General features: G+C 36.8%; 3 protein-coding genes across 8 annotated transcripts in view; 2 read left to right on the forward strand and 1 right to left on the reverse strand.

Moving 5' to 3' along the window:
• The window catches only part of MNAT1 (MNAT1 component of CDK activating kinase), a 217,503-nt gene extending 206,722 nt beyond the window's left edge, over positions 1-10,781 (forward strand). Inside the window, exon 8 of the mRNA XM_019451626.2 lies at positions 10,319-10,781. Within this exon, the coding sequence (XP_019307171.1) occupies positions 10,319-10,439 (121 nt within the window). The 3' untranslated portion in view covers positions 10,440-10,781. The remainder of the gene's footprint in view (positions 1-10,318) is intronic.
• Positions 10,782-16,858: 6,077 nt separating this feature from the next.
• TRMT5 (tRNA methyltransferase 5) lies at positions 16,859-27,041 on the reverse strand. Its single transcript, XM_053889474.1, has 5 exons — positions 26,921-27,041; positions 25,205-25,860; positions 22,433-22,557; positions 17,850-18,504; positions 16,859-17,499 (listed from the first exon to the last, which is right to left on the reverse strand). The coding sequence occupies exons 2-5, from the start codon at positions 25,692-25,694 to the stop codon at positions 17,384-17,386; spliced, it is 1,386 nt and encodes a 461-aa protein (XP_053745449.1). The 5' UTR covers positions 25,695-25,860; positions 26,921-27,041; the 3' UTR covers positions 16,859-17,383.
• A 124-nt stretch (positions 27,042-27,165) lies between these two features.
• Positions 27,166-27,784, forward strand: part of SLC38A6 (solute carrier family 38 member 6) — a 74,511-nt gene continuing 73,892 nt past the window's right edge. For 2 of the 6 annotated variants that reach the window (XM_019451617.2, XM_019451619.2), the window contains exon 1: positions 27,166-27,403. In XM_019451617.2, the coding sequence (XP_019307162.1) occupies positions 27,299-27,403 (105 nt within the window). In that variant the 5' untranslated portion in view covers positions 27,166-27,298. The other 4 variants (XM_019451615.2, XM_019451618.2, XM_019451622.2 and 1 more) reach the window with 4 other exon arrangements.

Consider the following 27,784-nt stretch of genomic DNA (forward strand, 5'->3'; position numbering starts at 1 on the left):
GTACTAGAGTGTGCTAGTATTTGTGAAATACAGATCTGTGCATATATGTTTATGTATATATAAATGTATTATATATATGTATATTTATGTATGCAAATTTCCCCATTTGTCTTTTAATATGAAGGTATTGGCATCCTTGGGTTATTCTAGTGTCCTGTGATAAAAATGAACAAGCAGGACTACTCCTTATCTTTTGACTAATGTAAAAAATATAAACAAAACCTCCACTTGAATCTTTATAATTAGGGTACAATGAAAGGGGGAACAGAGAGGGCAAAACTATTAAATATTGTTGAAATAGATGTGGGAAGAGACAGGAAGGTCACAGAATTGGGAAAGGAGAGGTACATATTAATTAGCAGAAAGTAAAGCACTTTGGAAATTTGGGCTATTGTGAGAGTATACTTTGTATTAATAGTATCAAAGAGAATATGTAGGATGGTCAGGGATATATACTTCATTGAATATCTGTTCTTTGCCAGATGTAATATACACATTTTCTTGTTTAATCCTCTAAAAAATACTATGAAGAGGTACTGCCTCCTTGTTTCTTTTACAGATGAGGAAATAAGGATCAGAAAAATTAAAGCACTTTCCAAATCATGTTTGTAATTGTTCAAGGAGAGATTCAAACCTAAGTGTATGTTTCCAAAGTCTTTGTCCTTTCTACTAAACCATGATGTCTTTATGTATTAATGTGGTGGTACAGTGAAGAAAAGGGAAATGATACAGGAGAGAGGACTGAGGTTGTTTATATTTAATTTAGACAGTGCACTTAACAAAAACCCACACCAGTGGGGACAGTTCTGCAAATTTAGGGGGTGCTTAACTAACATTGGACAGAGAGAAGAGTTGGATTTGGGTTATCCATCTAGTCTGTTCCCTTAATATTAGCTACAGAAGGCTCAGTATGTTTCATTCTGAAGTCAAATGCTCTACCACTGAGCTACGCCCCCTAGTATGTTTCATTCTGGTAAAGAAATACAAATCTGCAGCAGCATTATGGGGAATATTCTAGATTATCAGGAATTTGGCTGAGGTCTCCTTGACCACTTAACCAATTTCATCTGCCACTTTGTTTTTGCTGCTTTAGTAAATCAGCTTTTTAACCAGTACTTAGGTTTGCTGTTTAGATGTGTATTCTTCAAAGGGTTCTTTGCAGATAAATCTGATTTTACTAACTTTCCCTATCTTAAATTAATGTATTCACCTTGCTCATAAACCAGAGTCCACTAAAACAGTACAGAGAACAATATGAATGTAACATATTGCAGTGTTAAACATATTTTAAGATAAATTATTATAATTAACATGAATTATTGCAAATGGAATCAAAGTAGTAATATTTTATGAAACTAAGGCCAACTAAGAATGGTTCGTTTTACATGCAGATTGTGTACTGGATTAATGGCTATGCTCTTTGCACTACTTTTTAAAAAATATTTCATACATAGAAAAAATATATGATACATAATTTTACAAAGAGTAATAATAAAACAATTGCTGAATTTTTTCCATTCTTTTTAAAAAATTATTTATTTTGAGAGAGAGAGACAGAGTGGGGAGGGGCAGAGAGAGAGAGGAAGAGAGAGAATCCCAAGCAGGCTCAGCACTGTTAGCACAGAGACTGATGTAGGGCTCAAATCCACAAACCAGGAGATCATTACCTGAGCTGAGATCAAGAGTCAGATCCTCAACCGACTGAGCCACCCATGTGCCCCTTTAATTTTTTTTTAAGTTTATTTATTTTGAGAAAACTAGGACAGAGAGAGAGAGAGAGAGAAGAGAGAGAGAGAATCCCAAGCAGACTCTGTGCTGTTAGAGCAGAACCAGATGCGGGGCTCGATCCCATGAATGGGGAGATCATGACCTGAGCTGAAATCAAGAGTTGGGTGTCTAACTGACTGTGCCACCAAGTACCCCTAATTTTTTCCATTCTCATTGCTTCTCCCTCCTCTACTCCTTCAGGTTCTGTATTTTGAATTCCACTCATTAACTTAGGAGATGGAGCATAACCAATGCTGTAGAAGTCCTCTCTGCATGCATTCTTCTTCTCTTTATTGTTGTCCCACCTCAAATCAGAGATTCAGTCACCCTGAAACTGCTGATTGTCATTTACTTGCTTTGTTTACAGTTTGGTCATATCTATACATTCCATGTGTACTTTGCATTTCTGAGCTTCATATGAATGAACTGTGCTCTACATATTTTCTGTAACTTGCTTTTTGTCGTTGCTTTTACTTAGCATTGTTTATGAAAGTCAGCAGTGTCGATACATGCGTGAAGCTGTATATCCTTTGTTTCCACTGCTGTACTCTATTCTACTGTGTAAGTAACAATTTGCCCATTCTTCTGTCAGTGGATATTTCAGTTGTTTCTTTTGTTCTTTTGCTATAAGAAACATTACTGCTATAAATCCCATGAAGAGGCCCTAGATGGAGAAATCTAATAGGTTTCACATCTCTGTCTCTGCCATTATTCTTAAAATTACAAGAAGGAGTCAGACACAAGTAGCAGGTTCTAACACCTTTCCAAGTGGCTTAACCTACCTTGATTCTACCTTCTTTGAAAATCTAGGGGAAGAGAGTGCATAAGGCATTAGTATGGAGTGGCAACATTTACCACACCTGAACACACCCTTCACTTCAAAAAATATTAGCTTCTGTATTAGTGAGGTTGTCTAGAGAAATAGAACCAGTAGGAGGGAGAGAGGGAGGGAGAGAGAGACAGGGAGATAAAAGAGATTTATTATAAGTATCAGCTCATGTGATTATGGAGGCTGAGAAGGCCCATGATCTGCTGCCTGCAAGCTAGAGATTCAGGAAAGCTAGTGGTGTAGTTCAAAGGCCTAAGAGAGAACCAATGATGTAGGTGCCAGATCAAATCTAGATGCCAGTCTGGAGCTTTCAGGACAAGAGAAGATCGATGTTCCAGCTCAGTCATCCATAGGAAATTCAGTCTTTCTCCACTTTTTTGTTATTCTCAGGTCGTCAACAGATTGGATAATACCTACTCCTGTTGGGTAGTTCACCAATTTAAATGCTCATCTCTTCCAGACACACTCAGAAATAATGATTTACCAGATAATCTGAGCATCCTGTGGCCCACTCAACGTAATTTTATGTTTACACATAAAATTCACCACCATTTTTTTTTTTTGGTTTTGTTTTTTGGCATATTATATATATGTTGTTGTTCTCTAGGCCCCTGCCTTAGGCCCTCTCTTCTCTCATTCTTTCCTGTCTCCTTAAATATTATCATCTACCTGATGGTTTCAGATACCATCTAAATAGTGATGACTCCCAAATTGTTACCTTCATTCTATAATTTTCTTCTTAGCACTTGGCGCATATATCCAGCTGCTATATCCACTCATGTGTCTGTTCTATAATCACTTCAGACTTAACTCCAAAATTAAACGAATGATCTTTCCCTTCCCTTCTCTCCCACACCAATTTGTTTCTCTTCCAGTTTTCCATTGCCTCTGTGAGGGCACATTCCCAGTTCCACATGACTAGATAGCTGGAAGTTGACTTTGACACCAGTTTCTCCTCTTCTCTTGCTCCCATATCCACTCACTCAGTTGGCTTTTAAATATCTCTTAAACCAGTCCTTTTTTTTTTTTTGGTTGTTACCACTGCTACCACCCTAATTTAGGTGCCATGATCTTAAGCCTGGAATAGAGAAACATTCTTATTAGGAGTCTCTCTCTAATTGACTCCTGCTTTTTTTCCCATCCATTGTACAGTCAAAGTAGCTTAAATAACCAGGTTCCTAACAGTAACTTTTCAGTGGCTCCCATTGCCCTTTGAATAAAATTCACAGTTATTAACATTTCCTATAAGGTCTTCTTTTGGATAATTTCTGCCAGCATCTCCAGCCTCATGTTGACCTGGAGCCACCTTTCCCCCATGTTCTCAATATGATGCTTTGCTGCTACATTCTTCCTGCACTGGATTGCTGCTCTATTCCTCTTGCCTTGCTAATAACTAACTCTTCCTCATCCTTTGGGTCTGAATCTGACTGTCCTTTCCTTAGGGAGACCTTTTCTGAACTTGTTCATACTGGCTTCCTTTTAATCTACACTGATAGAGCCCTGACTTTCTCATTCATAATATTCATTATTTAACATCTTTTTTTCTCTGCTGAATTATAAGGTCCATGAGAATATGGAGTCTGCTCTCTGTTTTATTCTGAGAGTTGCTTCAATACCTGGCATATAGTAGGCACTCAGTAATTTGTTTTAATTTTTTGAAGAAGGAATGCACTGCATACATATAAATTTCTGCATTTTGTCTGTCCCACCTTTGGGGAAAAATTACCATCCTGGTTGTATAAAGTTATGATGAAACATCTGGTATACGTCTGTTACATGGAATTCACAGTAAGAAATTACATTAAATAAGCCAGAATGAGGCACTAGGATTTTTAGGAACTTATCAGAAATTAGGGGCTCCTGGGTGGCTCTGTCACTTAAGCATCCAACTATTGATTTTGGCTCAGGTCATGATCTCATGGTTTGTGAGATCAAGCCCCATGTTGGGCTCTATGCTGATAGTGTAGAGCCTGTTTGGGATTCTCTCTCTCTGTCCCTCCCCCTCTCAAAAATAAATTTTTTTATTTATGTCCTTTTCTCTATCAAAAATAAATTTAAAAAAAAGGAAAATCAGAAACTAGGATATTTGTTTTTATTATCTCTACTATATTTTCACCACAGAAGTGACACCTGTCCCTCACTGGGACATACAAAATCTATATATGATTTGTTATTTTTATGACTGATATGATTTGTTATTTTTAGATTTTTCATGAAACTTTGCCTTCCCTTCTCTCCTCTGGTTATTTTGAATAAATTCATAGGAATGAGTATCATAATGTTTTAAGAATCAGTAAGTAAAAACATTATTTATACCATTTTCCTGCTTAACCTCATTTAAGCATTTAGAATAATACTGAAATTAGCTAAACATATTATAACTGAGATAAACATCTTCTTACTTTGAGGAGTATATTTAAGATTTATCAAAAATCATTTGATATATATGGCCATCCTTTATTATCTGTTTTCATGGCTCTATTCGAGTGTATCTCATAGCACCTGATTCCTGAGATACTCTTGTATTTATCTGTATTCTTCAGATGGAATCTATCCTTAGCGTTCTATCATTTGATATATCCAGAACTACCAACAAAAATTGCTCATAGAATATGTTACACTTAAATAGCTATATCTTTTATGTGTTCAGTCATTTACACTCAAATCAAGGAAGTATTCCTTTCACTTTGTAGTTACATTAACTTTCAGTAACAGCTACCCTGTCCTAAAAATGCCTAGTGTGTTATTTGATAGCATTAAATTGCACACTTTACTTTTAGTTATAATTCAGAAAGGCTTATCTGAGCAATCTGTATTCAGCTGTACACTTGGGCACCATGTGGCTTTTAATTTCTAAATCTGAGCTTTGCTGTTCAGATGGTCTAAATGTCTGGGATAAATTGGTTACTAGATTTCTAAGTGTATAGTATAAATCTGAAAATAGCTTTAATAGCTAGTTTATTCAATTTGTGTTCTCACATGCAGGTTAGATAATGAAGTGAAGAGTAGTATCATGATTATGGAAGTTTGTTATATTTTGGTTGGAGTTCACGAAGCTTTGTGTTTTTATAATCAAACTGCCCTCAGAATTATGGACAGTAGTTCTGACTTGAATTGCTTTCCTCATTTATGTTAGAATATATGATTGTCAGTTTCCCTCTGTAGACAGTTTGTCTGTTATTCTGACATCATGGTTGGGTTAGGGCACCTAAGCACTAATTTCAGTTTTCAGAATGTTGCTGCTTTTTAGTGATAATTGAGTACACTATTGCTCTGATTGTTTTTAAACCCATTGAGATAGACTTCAGGTTGTTCATGTAAATCTTTTATAGCCTTGGCTGAATTTCTTATAAGAGCTCTTGGTCTCGACAGCTGGGATCAGCTGGTTAATGTCTCTTAATGGCACTTAGATTTGAATTTTGTAGGCTGGGAGGCAGAAATACTTGGAACTGGTCTGTTTGATGCATAGTGCCTTTAAATTCAGGTTTAAAAATGGGCCCACTTGTGAAAAGAAGGTCTTAGGCTCTAGAGTTCACCCCCTTTCTTAGGAAAGGGAAACACTATAGTGTTAAAAACTTGGACTTTTCTTTTTTTTAACTGCCCATTGGGCCTGGTAATTTGAGGTAAAGGAAACTAATATGAACTTCACATTTTAATTTCAATTTCAATTTCAAGATTCTTTGATTCTCTAGAGCCAAAGTGTTTCAAGGGTTTTCATGAGGAGGTTATGACTGGAGGGGAAGAGTGCTGCCTCTCGGTCTTGAGTGACAGCCCCTGCCCTCTGCCCCTAGCTGAGGACTCAAAGCATTGTTGAATAGCACTAAAATGAGCTGAGTCCAAGACTTTAGCCAGATGGTCGATATAGGGCTTTTAAAGGAAGCGAAATAGTAAAAGAGTAATCTCAGAGGAACTCTCTTATGTTAAAGGACTGAGTAAATGAAGTCTTTCTGAAGCTAAGTGTAAATTATACCACCTTCTTTGGGAGTAGAAGCTGCTAAATGTAACAGAAGAAAATGACAGTGTAGGAAATCAAAGTTCAGGAACAAACTTTCAAGTGTGGTTTTTGAATGCTTAATCCTTTCTTACTCCTCTCACAGGATCCACTGCCTCCTTTTCCTCCCCCTCCTCCAAAGTCTGTTTGAAAGGGATTTTGATGGGTAATGGCAAAGGAAAGCAACTTTAGACACAGTATAAATTAGGGCACAAGATGCCCTTTGTACAGGAATTATCTTAGACATGCTTTTGAAAGCATACTTTTTTTTAGTCTTATTAAGAAAATAATCAAAGGTATGATTTTTAAAGCTTTGAGTTTAGTCTGCTTTCAGTAAAAATAAGGTATAGATACCAAAGTAAGCAAACCTCTTTTTTTCTTTCCTGGTTTCTGCTTATAAGATTTACAGGTATTTAAAATAAACCCATGAAAAACAGAAATACTGTCCTGGGATTGGCTAAATAGTCAGAGCAATTACCTCCAGGCTCCAAAATCCAACTGAGCTTGACTTTTAGAAATAAATTTGGCTAAGACTTCTTCCTCATTCTGTTATATAAAGGTGTACATGAAATGATACTGACCTTTGCCAGAAACCCCAGGAATCCTATTCAGTGATGTACTTGTAATGGTCATGAAAGAATTAAAACAACACAGATGGGGATTAATGTGAAAAAGCAGGCAAAATGCTAAATTCTCATTGTGTGGTTTCAGCGTGTCAGATCCTTTACAATACTTTGGTGTACCACAATAATTAAAGGGTTTAAGAACATTAAGTTAAAATACCTAGAAAATAAAAGCCCACAGTTGAGTACCAAGAATGAATTACGGGTTTTTTTTTTAAATTGGAATTAATGTAAGTTGCCATGGTGAAAATAGATTGAAATATTTAACAGTAACTATTTTGTGTAGCCCTAGAGATCAAAAACAGTAATGTAAATAAGCAGGTCTTTAAAGAACTATACTCACAGACATGTTTAATGTAAATGATTGCTAGAAGGGAAGTGTATTTTCTTCAGTGCTATGCAAAGAAATTTTAATTGACTTGATTTTGGCAGTAAGAATCTACAACTTAGCATTAATAACTAAAATTTTAAAATGTTTGTTCATTGCTCTGGATTATGACTGTTCAAGAAACCCTATTTTCGAACACTAATTAATCATTTTAAATAAACTTTTTTTACACATTTATGGCATCAATGAGTATGACTGTTTATTACATTTTACCTATAAAATGTTGAACTGTTTTATATACTCTTTATGGAAACAGTGCACGGTCATAAATTAAAAGATGCAACTGTTTTGGATATTTTACTGGTGGTCCTGTGTTTTCCTGCCAGCAGTGCAGCTGTTTCAGGTTTCTCAGGATAACATATAAAAAGCTGTATGTACACTTCAAGTTTATGCTTGAATTGCCAAGCCAGAAATGGTATGACTCAACTTTCCCAGAAGCAAGTTGTACCAAAATGTGATGAATCAAAACAACTAGTTGCACAGTGGTTTCTATTACAGCTATGAAAACCAATTCTCTTCATGATAGTTGGCTTCTTAAGGTTGACAGACATTCTCCGGTGGTACCTGAATTTTGCCAGGAGAGAACAGCCACTGGATCGAAGACTGTCCTTTTCTTTTGAGGGTCTGAGGAAAGGAAGGTTAATATAGTAGTGTCTGGTATATGGATAAAACTTACCTGAAACTTGTATCAGGAATGGAACATTTCATTTCCAAGATACTTGTAAAAATATTACTTATTTGTGTGATGGTTTTTGAGATCTCACTGGAGAGAAATGGATTTTATGCTGTTCCAGGTTGATTTTTAGACTTCTGAGGTGACTTATCTAATTTACATCATTTCTGATGCATCACAGTCTTAACAGTGGACATTTTATTGTGTCCTGGGGTGAAATAAGCAGATATTTCTTCTGTCCATGTGGTAGGTTTGGTGGGTGAATCCCTGTTTAAATCCCATGGGACATAAGGTTCTATCAGGAGTTTGACAATGACTGTTTAATAACAGCCTTGAAAGTGGGATACATTCACCAACGTACAGAAGATGGATACAGGGAGAAAATATTAGAACTTTGGTTGAAATATTTTTATCTCCTTTGAATATTCATATATATTTTATAATATCCTTCTATATTAGTATGTTATATAATTATTCACTATATATTAGTGCAGTAAGTATATAATTTATAAATAAGTATACAGATATTGGAAATGCATGCTCAAATATTTTTACTGCTATAAATACACTATCAAAAAGTTTGTAGGTCATTGCTCAGTAAATATTACCTTTCTCCTTCTGCTTTCCCCTTTCACCCTTGGCAGAGAAGCAAAGAATTGAGTTAACACCTTGATTTGTGGTAGTGTGAATAAATTATAGCCAATTCCAGGAGCTTATGTTGCGTCTTACTTTGGCCACTTTTTCTCTTTGGCCTCTTATATTGCCATATATTTTTTAATCACACAACCTTATTAAACATGGATACAAATGAAAAACAGACTTGTTATTATGTTAGAAATAATAAGTTGCTCATGCATCAAGACTTTGACACACAGGAAGTTTGAATGAATGAGTAGAAAAGTTTCCAAGTTATTAAAATGTTCTGGTACCTGATTTATTCATTTGCCATACCCGTAATTCTAAGGTGGGTGAAGCTCCTTTACTTCCTGAGGCCTGAAGAAACAATGTGGTTTCTTAAACTAGGCATTAAAGCAAAGCTGGAAATATTTGTTTTCCAACGATGCTGTTAGTCATGCTGACAAGTTGACCTTCTTTGTCTAGGATTGTCCTATATTTTAGGCTTGTTTGTCTACCTTTACCAAGGTAGAGAGTTTTAATTGCTAAATAATATATGTATGATTGGAGAAAAGTGGTTTCTGTTACACTGTCTTTTGAGACAGTTCAAAAGACTTCTGTATTTACTAATTGGGACATTCTGTTGAAATCAGGCTTTCAGAGATTTCTCATGTGAGGAAGGAGACAATATATTTTTGTAATACTGAAGTAAATTTGAAGTAACTAGTATATTTTTCAACCCTCCTTCATTTAAGTATTTGTTTCAGAATTCATTTATGCAAAACATTCAATATTTATGTAAAATATTAATACAATAGTATTATGATACTATGTATTTATTTATTAAGAGTATGCCAGAAGGAGAATAGCAGTTAGGTACCCAAACAATAGCCAACAAGACAAGTAATTTCTAAAAATTGGGAACAGTGAAGGATGCCTGGGTGGCTCCGTCCTCTAAGCACCTGACTCTTGATTTTTGGCTCAGGTCATCATCTCACAGGGTTCCTGAGATCCAGCCCGGTGTCATCGGGCTCTGCGCTGTCACCCTGAGCCTGCTTGGGACTCTCTCTCCCACCCTCTCTCTGCCCCTCCCCTGTGCATGCTCTCTCTTTCAAAGTAAATAAGTAAACATTTAAAAATTGGGAACAGTGGGCATTTTAATAGCCAGTATTATTTTTGAAACCTCCTTGAGAGCTGTTTTAAGATCTTAATGTAATTTGCTTTACAATAAACTCATTAAACGAGTTTAGGCGCTCTCTCTATATAGTTGGTGAGTTTCCTTTTAAAAAATAGTAATGCATTTAGAATGTCTGAACATTTCAGTCTCAGAATTCCTCTTTAAAATTTGCATCAGTTTTACTATTGCTTTTTAAAATGTTACCAATTTATATATGCTTTCTATATCAATGCTACACTTTTTGTTTTGTTTTAGGTATTTAAACCATGTCAGAGCTGCCTCTCCACAGGATCTCGCTGGAGGCTATACTTCTTCTCTGGCTTGTCACAGAGCGCTACAGGATGCATTCAGTGGGCTTTTCTGGCAGCCCAGTTAACCTTTATTTCTTCTTTATAAGATTTGGACCTTGGAGCCGAACCAGGGAACTAGCAAAAGTAAAGCAGACTTGTAAAAGTATAGCCATATGCAGCTGCACCACAACAGTACCACCACATTAGCAGCTGTGTTAAAGTATTTATAAGAGAAAATTTCAGAACTAAGCTGAGTAATATAGTGGACAAATATATGTGAAAAAGATTTATTTTTTACTTATATTTTTCTGAGAGGGATCGAAGCTGTAAACTTCATCTGATGGAAGATATGAATAATTCACCTATGTATGCTTGAGGTTGACAGACTTGTAAAATCTTTTTAAAAATAAAGCTAGACTTTATATTAAGTTTTGTGGTTTTTCTCTTATTACAGTGTTTTACTTGAACACATTTTAAAATGCCATTTTGAATACGACATTTAGTGTTAATATCCAAGTCTATTATTTCTTCTCATAAAATGTTCCTTCCCCCCTCCCCCAATGTTCTTAATACTAGTCCAGACAAGTGGATATATTTCCTTCTACCAGCAGGTTGTGGCAAGTAAAACTTGACCTATGATAATGCCGTTCTCTCAATTTTAAGGACTCAGTGCCTGTTTTGAGCAGTGGAAAGTGAGACAACCTCGATCAAGGTATTATAGTTCCCAGCTGTGAGCCACACTTAGGATAAACCAGATGAGAGTATTAACCTGCTTTAATGACAAATTCAAAGAAATAAGTTAATAAAATTTAATACCTAAATGGCACCTTTCACTTCAAATGTGAGCTCATTTTATGATGAAACCTTGGAGACTGGAATGGATACATTTTAAACGAAATTTTCCAGAGTAAATTGCAGACTCTGATATAGTTTCTGTTGAAACTTCAAAGGTTTTTGGTATACCCAGGATTTTGCTTAGAGCTGGATGTGGGCAGGACGGATATTTGTAGCATCTCAATCTTACACGAGTCTGTTACATAGACCACTGGGTATGGGACATACTTTCTCAAGGAAATTAAGGGATTTCCTATCAAATGTCCATCACAACAGATGTTAATTTCATGGGAGGAAAGTTATGTGAAACAAGATTTGTGGTTACATTAGGGTGGAATATCCTTATGTAACAACTCCATCTTATTTGACTAAGCAGGTATTAATTTTAGAGGTATATCTTTATCTTTACAATACAGTTGACCCTTGAAGAAGTTTAAACTATATGGATCCACTTATATGTGGATTTTTTTTGTACAGTACTGTAAAAGTATTTTTTCTTCCTTATGATTTTCTTAACATTTTCTTTTCTCTAAGCTTACTTTATTGTAAGAATATAGCGTATAAAACATATAACATACAAAATATGCATAATTGACTGTTATGTTTGTTATGGCTTCTGGTCAACAGTAGGCTATTAATAGTTAAGTTTTGGAGGGAGTCAAAAGTTATATGTGGATTTTCCAATGTGTGTGTCAGGGGGTGGGTAACAGTGCCCCAACTCCTGTGTTGTTTAAGGGTCAACTGTAGTTCTAACTATCTTTGATAACAGAAAACCAAGGCATCAAATAATTGAGTAGGCTAAGATAATATAAACAAGTTAATAAAAAGCTAGAATTGAAACCTTTTTTTAAAGTCTATTCCTATCTATACTCTATCAGGCTGCATCCTGTTTTTCATATCAGCATTCTCCAATTGAGGATTGGGGTTTTAAGTACAGTCTATAAATCTGTTCAAAGAATAGTGAGAACATTGGGCTTACGGTTAAGGCTTTGCTGTACTCAGCTGCCAAATTACAGTATCCAGTCTTCACAAAAGAAACACTATTACTTGTTCTTAGTGCCTTGTATAATGTATTTAAATGAACTAATTAATAGAACAGTTCAAAGGCTTTCGAAACTTTTTTCAAACCTACCTTATTGTAGAAATTGCCTGCATCTGATTTGGCAAATAAATTGAATTCCAAAACCTTTATATATTTGTAAATATTTTGCCCTTACTATTGCCATACCTTGTTCAATAGGCCAAATAAGTTGCTAACTAACCCTATTAGATCAAAGGGAATGGTGAAAGGTAACTTACTGACAATTCACTAAATAACAAATATTCTGAATTAATGAGGTTATCCCCTATCTTCCCAGTGATTTCCTCTTTCAGAGACAAAATGCTGTACAAATCTTTCTTCTACATGAATTAAGTACATTTACATTTTAATTTAACATTGTACAACACTAGCACAGAAACAATAGCTAGCAACTACTGAGCGATACCTATGCCCCAAGCACTGCATTTCATGCACTGTGTATTATCATCTAGTCTTTACACTGCTAGTATTATTGTACCCATTTTAACATATGGAGAAGCCAAGGCATAGGGAGGTTAACTAACTTGCCAAAGGTCAATACAACTTAAAAGTAGCACAGTGGATTTGAACCCAAGTGGTCAGAAGTCCATGCTCCAGAGATGACTGTCAAATTGTCAAGCTTATTATAAACAACAGCTGTGTAGAATCAAGTTTGAGTAGTCAAACTTTCTAAGACTTCCAGGAAGCTTTAAAGATGAAGTGTCTAGTTATTTTACGGTATATAAATGACATCAACTTAATAACCTTGTTTATATCCTTGGGAGAAATTCATTATGTAGAACATGATTGGACTATTAACTACCTTCCTTTGGGAAGCAGATATTAATGGTATTGAATATGGTTTACATCATGGTCGGGATGCACTATTAGTATTTAATTTCATTCAATAAATATTTGATCTAATTCTCTTAGATGTTATCTTTAGGCTGTCAAATGGTGGTCAGGCGATCATTTCAAAATCCAATTAAGGTGGCAGAAAAACTTGTCAAAAGCTAACAAAGTTGAACAATTGTATGGGCATCTGGGTGGCTCAGTCAGTTAAGTGTCCAACTTCGGCTCAGGTCATGATCTCAGTTTGTGAGTTCAAGCCCCATGTTGGGCTCTGTGCTGACAGCTCAGAGCCTGGAGCCTGCTTCTGATTTTGTCTCTCTCTCTCTCACTGCCCCTCCCTCACTCATGCTCTTTCTCTCAAAAATAAATAATTGTGGGGGAAAATTTTTAAAAAGATGGATCTACTGAGCTTTCCACCTGTCATTTTCTAGTGGACATCAAGAGTTCAGTTACCAGGTATCCCATTAAAAACTTTAGGATGGGCCTAAATTTAAATAATGAAATAATCGTACATTCACTTATCCACTCTGAGGGAAAAGGGGGGAGGAGTTAAAATGTTAATAGAGGCTTTTAAGGATTCCATTTCCTTTACAATTATATACTGCATATTTTGTCTAAGGGGTGACTAAATAGAGGCAAGAATCTTACCACTTTACATGTATGAATAAGAACATCATTTGTACCCCTGGTTAGTATTTACAACCTAGTAGGTCAGTGTACAATACTAGGGAAAAAAATCCCATTCCTACTTGCATATTAAAATTCTCTTCACCTAGAGCAGAAGGCCAACTATGGACCCCTGGCCAAATCCAGCTGGTGCCTGTTTCTGTATGTTCCATGAGCTAGAATTGTCTACATTTCTTAAGGTTGAAAAAAGCCAAAACACATACTTTTTAACAAGTAAAAAGCATAAAAAATTCAGATTTCACTGTCCATAAATGAAAGTTGTTTTGGCATATAGCGCATGTATTGTCCATGGCTGCTCTGGGGTACTACTATGACGGAGTTGAGCAGCAACACAGACCTTATGGCTTGCAAAGCCTAAAATACTATCTGGTTCTTAACAGGAAGCATACTGACCCTTGACCTACATACTCCTCATTTGGAGGGGAGGGAAGGGAAGAAAATTAGAAGTCCCAAACTGAATTAACCCCCAAGGTCTTGCAGAGGATAGTTTTGGTTGATTTTCAGAATCAATTTTCAGTGCCTTTAGATAAGGAATGAGGGCTCTAATTCATTACTTTCCTACACTTTTTACCATTTATTGCCTTCACCTGTTTATATTACCTACTTGCTTCTGAAGGCATCTGAGTTTGTAATCAGTGATTTAGATGAGTGGTCCTCAAACCTTTCTGTAAGGCCAGACAGTAAATATTTTAGGCTTTGTGATAAAATAAGTTAGCACACTGTTTTTAATGAACAAAATTCAAAATATAATTGAGTGTGTCTAGTTACATTGTAGCTCAAGGAGAAGAGCACCTTGTTCCTTTAATTGGGGTTCTAAGTATTTCCTATCAAAATCAGTTGTAAATGATTACCTGTTATATAGTTATCTGTGATGAGATTTAAAAATGTCTTTTTTTTACATAGATATATACTACCAAATACTGGCACCAATCCAGAAGCATATGATTTTAATTGGGTATATTCATCACTTGGAAGGCATTTGTAGAACTCTATTAGATTCTTCCCTTGATACCTGCCTTTTAGCATGTCATTACATAGCACATTAATCACTTCCAATTGAACATTAGGTAGAAGCTCAATTATGGTAAATAGATTTTGAAATATGTAAATTTCCTTTGCATTTTTGCCAAGGTCCGAAAAAATGCTGAACACAGAAAATATCTCTACTGCTAATTTGAAAGTGGAAATCTTGTTTCTTGTTTTAGTTTTTGACAGCATGAGAAATGTGGAACAAAAGATACTGTGATTCAAATGTCTGTTGAAATGACTACCGCAGTTTCACATTAAAGTTGTTTGCTTTATAATTATAGGTTAAAACCTTTAAGAAATATTATCAAGTCATTAGCAAAAGCTAATTTCCAGAGCCATTCAGTGTTCTAGAATAATGTTTAAGAGTGGTTCCTCTTGTTAAGAAAAATTTCAGTCTTGACCTTGAACTCGAAAAATTGCAATCAGGGGCGCCTGGGTGGCTCAGTCAGTTAAGCGGTCGACTTCGGCTCAGGTCATGATCTCGCAGTCTGTGAGTTCGAGCCCCACGTCGGGCTCTGTGCTGACAGCTCAGAGCCCGGAGCCTGTTTCAGATTCTGTGTCTCCCTCTCTGACCCTCCCCTGTTCATGCTCTGTCTCTGTCTCAAAAATAAATAAACATTAAAAAAAAAAATTTTTTTTTTTAAAAAGAAAAATTGCAATCAAACTTGACAATTACTAAGCAAATCAAACTCATGTTGAACAAGCCAGATTCAGATTCAAGTTCAATTTCTGACAAAAATTAAAGGACTTGAGGGTGGTTAGGAGCCATGAAAGCAAATGAAACTTAGTATTGACACCACTAGTTCAGTAACACATGGCAGGTTCAAATATCTTCTGCAGGGAACTTGCTGGTGAAGAAAGGAGTGAATAACCACAGGTTTTACCAAGCTCTCTATATTTCTCCCAACTAGGTCTTTTTTTTTTTTTTTTAATGTTTGTTTATTTTTGAGAGAGAGCACGAGTGGGGGAGAGGCAAAGCGAGAGAGAGACACAGAATGCAAAGCAGTCTCCAGGCTCTGAGCCATCAGCACAGAGCCCAACGCGGGGCTCGAACTCAAACTGTGAGATCATGACCTAAGCCCAAGTTGGACACAACTGACTGAGCCACCCAGGCTCAGGTCTTTTTCTACTTCACATATCTTTTACCACCATCAGTTGTAACACATCATAGCAGATTCCACTTCAGGTTGTAAAGAATTGTTTTCTCAACTTCTTTAAAAATACTCACCCATAGTTGTTCCGTGCAGAGTATTCATAGAAGCTTAATTCTTCAGCAACTTCAAACTCAGCACTGATGTCTCAAATAAATAAGACCTGAGCAGTAGTAGTAACATCTATCAACTCATCAAGAATCAGACTCATTTACCTTTTTAATTGACTTGATTTTGTTCCCAGTGTCCCAAACTTTTTGAGCAACTGTTTTTTCCAAAAGGCCAACAAACAGTCTCAAACAATTTTACTTTCCCTGGATACATTTCTTTGGCTGCTGCACTCAAATACAATTAACTCGCCATCAGTAAATGGCTTTCCTTGATGGGGTTGCGAGAGTCCCTTAGAGACTTATTTCAGTTGCACCCTCATTTTCATTTTTTATTTTGTGAGGAAGTTCTGCTCATTTGAGATATTTCTAGATTAAATTTCTAGTTTTTCTGACAGTTGCTTGCCTGTGAGTGAAATACTAGATGAGTGCTTCTATTGGTAATGTCAACATATATTGTAATTTAGCTCAGGTATAGATTCTTTGTTATCTAATTAATTATCAAAATAATTGACACTCCACTGTGCCTTCAAAGCACATTAGAAGTCCAGTTTTCTTGTTTTGAAAGGATGGCTATACACTAGTAATAATAATGTATTTAAAGCTTGGTGATTTACATGGCATTCAAGATGCTGTTGAGTTACAACCATGTCACTGCGATGTGCAGTGTGCTGAGCAGCAGTAAGAACTGAGGAGAATCACTTCCTGTCCGTGTTGTAAACTACTCAACTCTGCTTTAATACCATAAAAACAGCCACAGACAGCATGTAAACAAACGAGCATGATGTATTCCAATAAGACTGTATTTATGGACACTGAAATTCAAATTTCATACAATTTTCATGTCACAAGATTTCTAAAATTCTTTTTTGACCGTTAGTATAAGAACCATTCTCAGGTCATTTATTTGCCGTACAAAAATAGGTGGTAGGCTAGATTTGGCTTGTCAGGCATGGTTTACCATTCCTGATCTAAATAATTTCATTTTTTATTACTAGTTTAGGGGTACTTATATAAAATTTAGGCATACTCTCCAACTGGGGATCACTGCAAAGTGATTGTTAGCAGGCAATTATCCCACCTTCAAAAACTATTTTCCCAGGAGACAGTCAATATTTAAATATATGTATCTAATACAAAATTAGACATAATTCAGATTATAAGATTATAATCTTATTATCACTTAGATAAAATAGACTTATTTAAATTTTAATTTGATAACTTACAACAGCAAGGGTAAAATATAAGTGTTCAGTACTAAAATGAATGCTAAAATTTTATGAAATCATTATATTTTATTACATAAAGGTCTAATGGGGAGATGGAGAAGACATTTCCAATGAAGTGACTGAAGCAATTTGAGTTTTTTCTTCTGAAAAGACTTTATCTGTCTTCTGGCGTTTAAGAGGTGGGTCGTCCTGATTCTCTGTAACAAAGCCAAAAAACCGTTATTAAGTAAGAGAATTAACATTGGAAAATACCTTTAAAAAGCAAATAATATAGGCATTTTAAAGATTCTGAATACTCAACGTATACATAAAATAGTAACATGACTGCAGATTTATTATTATAATGAAATAACCTGCTAGACTAAATAGTGTGTATGTCATGCTAAAATTCGTAAAATTGCGAGAAACCAGTCACAATTGAGTGGCAAAGAATCTTGAACCGAAATATCTAACTAGAATTAGTTTAACCTATTTCCAAATTTAATAAATATTAAAAACTACATGAAAAGTATTATAGTTTACATTTAATTTCCCAGAAATTGCTCACCTAGAGTTAGGGTCTGGTTCTTGTAGAGCACAGCAGCAGGAATCCGAAAGGTGATACATAACATTTCCTTGTTAGGGGCTACATTTCTTACTAGGTGAACTGAACTGCATGCCTCCAAGGAAATGCCTAACACAGCCCCAGCTCGCTGCTGAACATCCTTAGCAGGATTAGGGTCTTTGGAAAAGCTGTAACAGTGCACTATGGGAAGGAGCTCAATGCCACATGGCGGCCCATCTAAAAGCAATTTGAAAACACTGAGAAATTCAATAGCCTTTGCTGGCAAGTTCATGACAATGTGCACAGAGTGTTTTCTTTCTTTTGACAGTGGTCCCAGCTGCTGCATTAACTCTTCTCTGACTGGTCCTTGAAGGAAGTCTTTCCCATCCAAGTTAAAGACTTTCACCTTTTGGTCCACTTTGTTTAATTTACAATTGTGCAATAGCCATTTATGGGATTCAGGATTGAGATCATTAGCAAATACAGTGCAATTTTTCTTTGCTACTGGAATGGCAAAAGGCCCAACCCCAGCAAAAACATCAAATAGCACATCTCCAGATTTGAGAAGTTCTGTGATACGACTGTGTTCTGTAGAGAGACGAGGATTCCAATAGACTTTCGAAAAATCAAATTCATAGGTGTAGCCGTTTTCTCGAACCTGAAAAAGGTATTATACCTTGGTTAACCTGTTTAGTTTTAAATTCCAGCCATGGACACTGGATGGGTATGCCCACACATTTAAATTTAGGAGCAAATAACTGCATTTTAATTAGAATTCTGGTGTTTATGCTATTCTTGAAGCCAGTTAACACCTCGCATTAGACTTTGACCTAAGAAAAGTCCTCTCTTTAAAGCCAAATGACTCTCCGTCTCATTCTACCCGGTCATAAAGTGGTTCCCAAATCACATAAGGCATTTTTCAGACAGGCCAATTGACTGGCTTACTCCTACTCTATTTTGTCACCTGACAGAGAGGGAAATAGACCTGTAATTTGAAACAACACAACACATATCTTCATGAGGACTAGCTGAAGTTGCAGACAGCATTCCCCTCAGCAAATAAGCTTCCTTAATTTTCATTCTGTAAGAGGGAGGCATGACAGATGTGTCTTGTACTGGGGCACCTGTGTGGCTCAATCAGTTAAGCATCCAACTCTTGATCTCAGCTCAGGTCACAACCTCACGGTTCGTGAGATCGAGCCCCACGCTGGGCTCCGCACTGGCAGCATGAAGCCTGCTTGGGGTTCTCTTTCTCCCTCTCTCTCTGCCCTTCCCCAGCTTGTGTGTGCACGTTCTCTCTCTTGAAACAAATAAAAAACATTAAAAAAAATCTTGGGAAAGAAAAGATGTGCCATGTACATATTGGATTTTGAGGTATTTTACAATGTTTTTAGATAGTTACTTGGATTTTGCAAGGTTCGTATCTACAAATTTTAGCCAGTGTATAGAACAAATCCTTCCCCTACTTTCTCTTTTCCCAAATTTGAGTTTTCATGGATTAAACTAAATATATTTAGTGAAGCTAAGTCTTGAAATTTAAAATTTTAAGACTTTGTGCCATTTTTTGGGGGAACGATCATAAGCATGTTAGAAAATAGAAAACAAAACTAAAATTATAGTCATGTAATGTGACCTCAGCCTTCATTTTAAGCCCCTTGTTTTACTGGATGAAGAATCAAAAGGCCAGAAAAGTTCCTAAGTTCTACAAATCTGAGAGAGATACATCTTCTATATTCTGCCTTCATGGAATATTTTGCTTTCAGATTTGTGTAAATATGTTTTCCTTCCAACCACATCAGATGCTCTGGCCACATTAAGTCTCCAGAGTTGGAAACGTTCCTTCATTATTCTGGTAACTAAAACTCTCTAGATCTATAACCTGGAAAGTCTGAATATGTCTTGGGATGCTTTTCCTGAAATATCCTTCCTACTCCCTCTTTTTAAGGTGAAGCATAGTACTACTTTTAAAAAATTAGACTTTAAGTATCCTTCTGATTTTACTCATACTGTCTTTCAACCTAACTCACTCAGCATTACTTTCAGCCTGATTCACTCTCAGAAATCTTTTTACTCACAATAGACACAGAAAGTACTTATGCTGCTTGAGCTCCTAAAATTAAATGTGATTCTGTTTGTAGTAAAGAAATTATACTGAGTTTTTGCATTTACTTTATGGTATAAATGTTAAATATAAAATATATCCTAAGAACAAACTTCAGTTGACTTAAGAAATCAATCAGAAGCCATTTAAAAAATTACAGAAGTTTCTGAGAACTTTTAGATCTCTGAGAAGGAAGTACCCTAAAGGGCAGTACCAAATGAAGACGAAGCAGCACTCAATCAGTATGCTGAGATAAGCACGGATACCAGCAAAGCACTCACATTCAAATCTTACTTGCCAGATCAGACCCCACACAATACACACAAGCAGTAGGCCGTGGACGTTATACAGGGAAAGATCATGCATGGACTGTGGAGTCAGACGCCTGGCTCCAAAAATCCAGCTCAGTCATTCCTTGTTACTTTATCTGCATAAAGAGAATATTAGAAACAACCACCATTATATTTACCCAAGGGATACAGATGCGCTGTTTCGAAGGAGCACACGCACCCCAATGTTTATAGCAGCGCTATCGACAATAGCCAAAATATGGAAAGAACCCAAATGTCCATGATGGATGAATGGATAAAGAAGATGTGGTGTATATATACGTGTACACACACACACACACACACACACACACACACATACACACACACACACTGGAGTATTACTTGGCAATCAAAAAGAAAAAATCTTGCCATTTGCAACTATGTGGATGGAGCTGGAGAGTATTATGCTCAGTGAAATTAGCCAGTTAGAAAAAGACAAATATCACATGACATCACTCATATGAAGACTTTAAGATACCAAACAGATGAACATTAGGGAGGGGAAGCAAAAAGACAGGGAGGGGACAAAACATAAGAGACTCTTAAACAGAGAACAAACAGAGGGTTGCCGTAGGGGCTCTGGGAGAGGGGATGGGCTAAATGGGTAAGGGGCATTAAAGAATCTACTCCTGAAATCATTGTTGCACTATATGCTAACTAACTTGCATGTAGATTAAACAATAAATAAATTTAAAACAAAACAAAATAACCACTATTATCTTGTGGGCTTCTAAGGATTTGTTATATTTAAAACATTAGCTCAGGCCTAATAGTAAGTATGTAGCAAATGGTGTTTTAATATTCTGTTACAATTAAATTATGGAGAAATAATTTTATACTTAAAATATTCACCTAAATCTATGTGGCCCAGAATCTTAAAAAATAGTTATTTTGCATAAACTCTCCTGGGTTTTATAAAGTCCTGTTTAAGAGAAAGAAGTCAGCGAGAGAAAGACAAATACCATATAATTTCACTCATATAGAATTTAAGAAACAAAACAGATGAACATATAGGAAGGCAAAAAAAAAAAAAAAGCGAGAAGCAAACCATAAGAGCTTAAGTCTCTTAACTATAGAGAACTGAGGGTTGCTGGATGGGAGGTGGGGGGGAGCTAAATGGGTGATGGGCATCAAGGGGGGCACTTGTTTCGATGAGCACTGAGTGTTATCTGTAAGTGATGAATCACTAAATTCAACACCTGAAACCAATATTACCCTATTAGTTAACTAACGAGTATTTAAATAAAAACTTGGAACCAACAAAGATACATCTAACATCTTAAGAGTGGACTTTGTTATTAAAATTTTTATCAAGTTATGGAGAAAAGTTAACCTATTTCCTAGCTTGGATACAAAATTTCACATAATATTAACACATAATTATCTAAGACTTTTAAATCAAAAAAATGTTTATATTATCCAGCACTTCAGAGGATTTTGGGGGTAGAGGATGAGAAAGTGGTTTACCCCAGGAATCTCTTCCTACATATTAAAAATATTTTTTCTTTGAAATAGGTTTGTTTTGTTTTTCTTATAAAAGAAATATGTGCTCCGTAGAAGAGTATAAAAATGAGAACAAAGGTCACTAGTAACTACTATATCAAATAAAAATATGCCCACTGTTAACATTCTGATATATGTGCATATTTACATACATATTTAGTTAAAATGGAGCTATGTATATATATACTACTCTACAACTGGTGTTTTTGTCACTTAACCTATCACTGGGCAATTTATTTTAGTAAGTGTGGAGCTCAATAATCTATAATGATGGAGTATTTCATTGTGTTGTTATACCAAAATTTAATCAAGTCTCTGATGAACATTTAGGTTGTTTCTATTCCTTTGTAGAACCTGGTACATACACATCACTACAATTTTCTCCAATTATATCCTTGAGATAACTTCCCATAAATGGAATCCTAGGTCAAAGGAGGTACCTATTCAGAATGGCAATTTTTACCATATACTCTTCCTGAATATTTGTATCAAATTTGCACTTCCATCAAAAGGATATATAAATGCTCACATTCTCACATACTCATCAATATTGGGTTATTATAAATACTTTTAATCTTTGACATCTATTCTGATTCTAAACATTAATCTTGATATAATCTGTACCTAGGAGACAATAAGATATTCCATACCTTGGTTATCATGTTCTCCTCTCCAGACAGCACTTCCATTTGGAAATTTCGGTACGTATTATCAATGTTATTGATTTTATTTACTGCTGAGGTGATTCCTGGATTTTTGTCAATCATAACTTGACCTAAAAGATGAGAATTCATAAATATTGCCAATCGGTTGCAAAATAAAACTGAAAATATAAAATGGAAATAAACTGTATTTCTTTTGGTTATAGACACAAGTTGCATCTAGTGTGTATATCGTGGCATGCAATTCTAAAAATTCAGTGGATTAGCAAAGTTAATTAATGTCTGCCAGCCTCTAATACAAAGACAAAAAACCATATGGGTACACAAGTTTTTATTTATTTATTTTGAGAGAGAGAGTAAGCGAGCTAGTGTGCACAAGAGCAGTGGAGAGGCAGAGAGAGATGCAGAGAATCCTAAGCAGGCTCTGCACTAACAGTGCAAAGGTAGGGCTCAAACTCACGAACTGTGAGATGATGATGTGAGTTGAAATCAAGAGCTGGACACAACCGAATGAGCCACCCAGCCACCCTATATGGGTACATTTTTAAAGAAAAATTTTTGAGGAGTTTCAGTCTATCTAATAGTTTTCCTTTTTTTTTTTTTTTTTTTTAAATTAAATCTCAAACGGACCAATACACCACAATAAGCAAAAAAGTAGACCATAAGGTAAAGAACAGAAAGGAAAAGTATAAGGACCATTGCAACAAATTATCTCTAAAATCACCAGCCTGTTCCCACTGACCTAATCAAATGTCTGCTTTACTATGTACTTAAAAAAGATGCCCCCACTTTGGAAATACATACCAGTAAAATAAGTTTTCAAATAAAAGAAACAGATTATTTAGAGTCTTATCTAAGTAAAATGTTCATTTAATTAAATTGTGCTTTTTGTCAAATATTTGCCAGAACAGAAAGAGCTACAAATAAAATACACCAGAAATGGTATATTGATGCCCTTTACTTAAAGTCTACTTTTTTGTTAGCGCTTAAAAAAATTATAAGAATCTATATGTCATGTCATTGCATAAAGAAAGATAACTTGATTTGTAAGTTAGTAAAAAGTGCTCAATAATACAAACATGCTGATATATAACCAGAATTTGTCCAATTTCTTTTTGATAATTAGATACCCGATTTTGAATATGACTCTAGCCAATCATTATTCTTATCCTGTTCTGCTTCAGGTATCAGAAGTCAATTTTTAAGGTATAATAGTTTGAAATGAGGAATGAAATAAAAAAAAACAAACTGAAAGTCTATGGCAAAAGCTTTAAAATTACCACTGGATGAAAATGCCTCACTTTTAATCTAGGAGGGCCCTGAATAAAATAGGGATGCCAAAAGGGATGTTTTGAGTTCTGACAGGCGATGACTCATACATAGCAAAGCTTATCTTTGACATTTGTACCCAGGCATAATTATAAAGATCTGCTTAATTATTTATTGTGTTATCGTTGTGCATTATCAGTCCCTTTCATCAGTAAAAACAAAGGAAATGCATAATAGCATATTTCTGAAATCCTAATCATGCAAAATACTGAGAACTACATTTTATTTTATTTTATTTTATTTTATTTTATTTTATTTTATTTTATTTAAAGCATGAGAGTGCAAGCAAGCTGGGGAGTGGGGCAGAGGGGTAGCAAGAGAGAGAGGAGGGGGGGTAGAGAGAGAGAGAGAGAGGGAGAGGGAGAGAGAGAAAGAGAGATAATAGAGAGAGAGAATATCCCAGGCAAGCTCCATGTTCAGCATGGAACCTGACAGAGGGCTTGATCCCACGACCTTTGGGATCATGACCTGAGCTGAAATCAAGAATTGGACAGTCAACCAACTGAGCCACACAGGTGCCCTGAGAACATGTTAAAGGTGAAAATAATTCTCAAAAGTTCTGACAATTACTCTACATTAAAAAGAAAAAAAAAATCTGGAGAATACACGGACATCAAATATTTGTAGAAGGACAACTGCAATCCTGATTAGTCTTCTACTTCTTTCTTCTCCCAAAGGATAAAGGACCCAGGCTCAAACTTGGGCTTACAGAGATACAACATACAAAAACATTATTTTTTTTTTAATGTTTATTTTTGAGAGACAGATTGAGAGAGAGAGACCGAGCACAAGCCAGAGGGGGGCAGAGAGAGGGAGACACAGAATCTGAAGCAGACTCCAGGCTCTGAGCTGCCCGCACAGAGCCTGACACGGGGCTTGAACTCATGAACCATGAGATCATGACCTGGGCCGAAGGTGGACGCTCAACTGACGAGTGACCCAAGTGTCCCCCAAAGCATCATTTCTAAATGACTAAGGGCACTAAAAAACAAAGTATGGCGCCAGACATATAGAAGAGGCTCAGTCAGTCAAATCAAAGCATGAATAAACAGGGTCTTGAACTTTTGATGGTAAACACTCAAATTTAAGAAACCTAGAATTCAGCATAGTCCTGAGGGCCTAATAACTCCTATGTACCAAATGACGAGGTGCCAAAGAATTCTGCCAAAGCAAAAAATCTGAGTTTAATCTATGCTTGTATATTGTGTACAGAAAAGCCTGAACTGATTTTTAGAGTTTGCTATCACTCTGGAGAGAGTATTCCAAAATGGCTTTCAAAAGAGAGGGTATGTAGCTCAAGATGCAGCTTAAAATTAAAATGATAACATGTCCTGCTTCTGTAATTTGACATTTAAGAAACTCATTTTAAGAACTAAAATGAGAACTTAATTACTTTCTAGCACATAAATATTATTACTAAGACACACCTACCAATTAAATGCTTGAAAGGTAGTTGATGATCTCGAAGGTTCAGGTGGGCAATATGTCCAACTCTGCTAAATCCTGAAGTCACATCTTGACCTTCAGGAAGCACAGCTCTCAAGATTTCTTCTGACTTAAAGTTTTCATAAGTGAGTTCCAAATTATATTTATGTATCTGTGGACTGACATTAAGCTGCTTTAAAATACTGAGTTCTGCTCTCTCAAAGGAACCATCAGTAAATATTTTATAGGGATCCAACATAACTAGTCTACTTTCTTCATCTTCTGGATCTTCAATTACACGTTTTATGCCTGGGCGCTGCAGTGCTGCCCTTTTAAGGGATCGCATCAATTTATTGACTATTTCTTTCCTCACTTTAAGTACTGGGATGGTGACTGTCTTTTTAAAAGCTGTTCTATCAAGTTTTGTCATTCCTCGAACATTAGAGGGTGGTGAAAACAATTCAGAGTCTCTCTGGTTTGTTTCTATTTCAGTCATGGTGGAGAATCTTCTCCTTTGATCCAACAAGAAAATACCAGGTGCTCTGCTAAGTTTCTGTATCTGTGATGTCCAAGCAAGTGGAGCCAATGATTCTGATTCAGATATTCTACAGGTTTCCACTTTGAAAAGTATTCTTGAGAATCCAAATTGCCTCCATAAGTTCCTAAAAAAAAAAAAAAAAAAAAAAAAAGGATGCACTTTAAAAAAACAAAACAAAAACAGAAAGCTACAAACTTACATGTTCACAACAGGTTAAGAATAAAAAATCTAAATTCTATAGTTTTAAATATGCTAAATGCTGACTGGTGTGTGAGACGTATACTATCTTTTCCATGATATGTTGTCTTTTATAGTAGTAAATAATAAATTTGCACCTTAACCCATCTGCTGCCAGGACAAGGGCTTAGTGACCCATCAGCCTCCCTATAGTCAATGAACCTCTCCACCCACAATTTTCTACAGAATAAGTTTGGGATTGGAAGGCTGACGTTTGACTTAACCGATCCATCTCTAAATGAAATGGTCATTATATTTATGACTTTACCAATGGCAATATTTACTAGGATACTTATGGGTGCTTATTACATCAGAGGCTGTGCTACATGCTTTACACACATTATCTATCTTGGGAGGTGTGTGGTTATCACATCTTTATTTTGTAAACGAGCAAACTAAAGGTCAGAAGTAGGTTAATTCATCCAGTCTCGTTTCTGTAAGTGGCTGCGCAGGGATTAAAAACCAGGTCTGTCTGACTGACTTCAGAGCCTGTATTCTTAATATATTGATTGGTATGTTGTTTGTCTTTAATGCTTCACTACCCCAAGTCCTGTCTATAACTTGAGGTTTCAGTATTTTGAGGACTAGGGCTTTGCAGAGTTCTATGTCCATTCGATTAATAGTATCAGATATTCACTTTGCCTTCTAGAATACCAAAGAAATAATTGGAAGGGGAGAGGACCCTGCCCCAGAACCCCGTGAAGCAATTCTCAAACTTCACAGTCAGGGTTCAAGTTTGGTCTAGCAGTTCCCCAGCTGCGTGATCTTGTAATTTCTTAATCGGAGTCTCGGTTTCCCACATGTAAAATATGGCTAAAGGCTCGATCAGAAAGCTTCTGAACAGATAAAACACATTCCTTCGCACCCAGTACTAGGGCCCAAGCTCAGCACCCGGGCGGTGGGTGACCTCGCGACCTGCGCCAAGAAGCGAGTGGCGGAGAGCAGACCTTGGAGGAGGGGTACTACCGCCTGACCCTCAGCCTCTCGGATCAGGGGCACTGCGGTCACCACTTCACCAACGTCACCATCCCAATTCCCGGCGCCGCTCGGCGGTTGACTCCAAGTCTAGACCCCCTCACCTCATGCTCTGGTGCCGCTCGGAAGAGAGTCGCTCGTGGAAGGGCTGGCCCTCGATGACATCATCACGGTTCGCCACGGAGGGGCGAGCGTCATCAGAGCCCGTCGATTCCCTTCTTTCTTCTCCGCCCCGGTCGGTACGGGAACCCGGAAGGGCCGGGCTCCCCGCCCCGCCTCCCGCGCGACTATTGACTGGAAGGCTGGGGTAGGAGCTCGCAGATGGACCTGGTTGTCGGCCAGCGAGCAGCATGGAGGCGCCCTGGGGGATCAGCAACGCCGAGCGGAGCTGGTACGTCTCGGCCCAGCAGTCCGAAGCGGCGGAGGCGGAAGAGTTGAGCCCGTTGCTAAGCAACGTAAGTTTCCTCGGGAAGCTTCTGGGTGCTGCAGGCCTCCAGCCTTTTTCCTGAAATGCCTGACAGATGAGACCTGGAAAAGAAGGAGGTGCGGGTGCTGCATGGGGAGAAGGGAGAACCTGGAGCCTGACTCTTGGGGGATGGGGCCCAAAGTCAGGAGCCAGACGCAGATGAGAGCCAGCGAGTGCACGAATGTGATTGCAGCGTAACATGCCCTAGAGAGAAAGTAAAGGCGCGGGCACAGGTGGAAGAGGTGCAGCACCATTTGGAGGTTGGGGACCTGACTGGAGGAGCAGCCCTGCCGTTATGTAACTCAGTGCTGTCTGTTAGTGTCTTTGTCGACTTCCTGTTCCCTCCAACAGTCTTGTGAGGTTTTTGCCA

This window comes from Panthera pardus, unplaced genomic scaffold, assembly GCF_024362965.1.
Source record: "Panthera pardus isolate Hobbes unplaced genomic scaffold, ASM2436296v1 HiC_scaffold_24, whole genome shotgun sequence".
NCBI classification, from domain to species: domain Eukaryota; kingdom Metazoa; phylum Chordata; class Mammalia; order Carnivora; family Felidae; genus Panthera; species Panthera pardus.

Bases quoted from the DNA above. Each gene is read 5' to 3' on its own strand.
- TRMT5 (XM_053889474.1), bottom strand. From the start codon at position 25,694: ATGACTGAAATAGAAACAAACCAGAGAGACTCTGAATTGTTTTCACCA. The intron at 22,558-25,204 runs GTAGGTGTGTCT...CTCATCTTTTAG, and splicing joins ACCTTTCAAGCATTTAATTG to GTCAAGTTATGATTGACAAA. The intron at 18,505-22,432 runs GTATGGAATATC...TACCTTTTTCAG, and splicing joins AGGAGAACATGATAACCAAG to GTTCGAGAAAACGGCTACAC.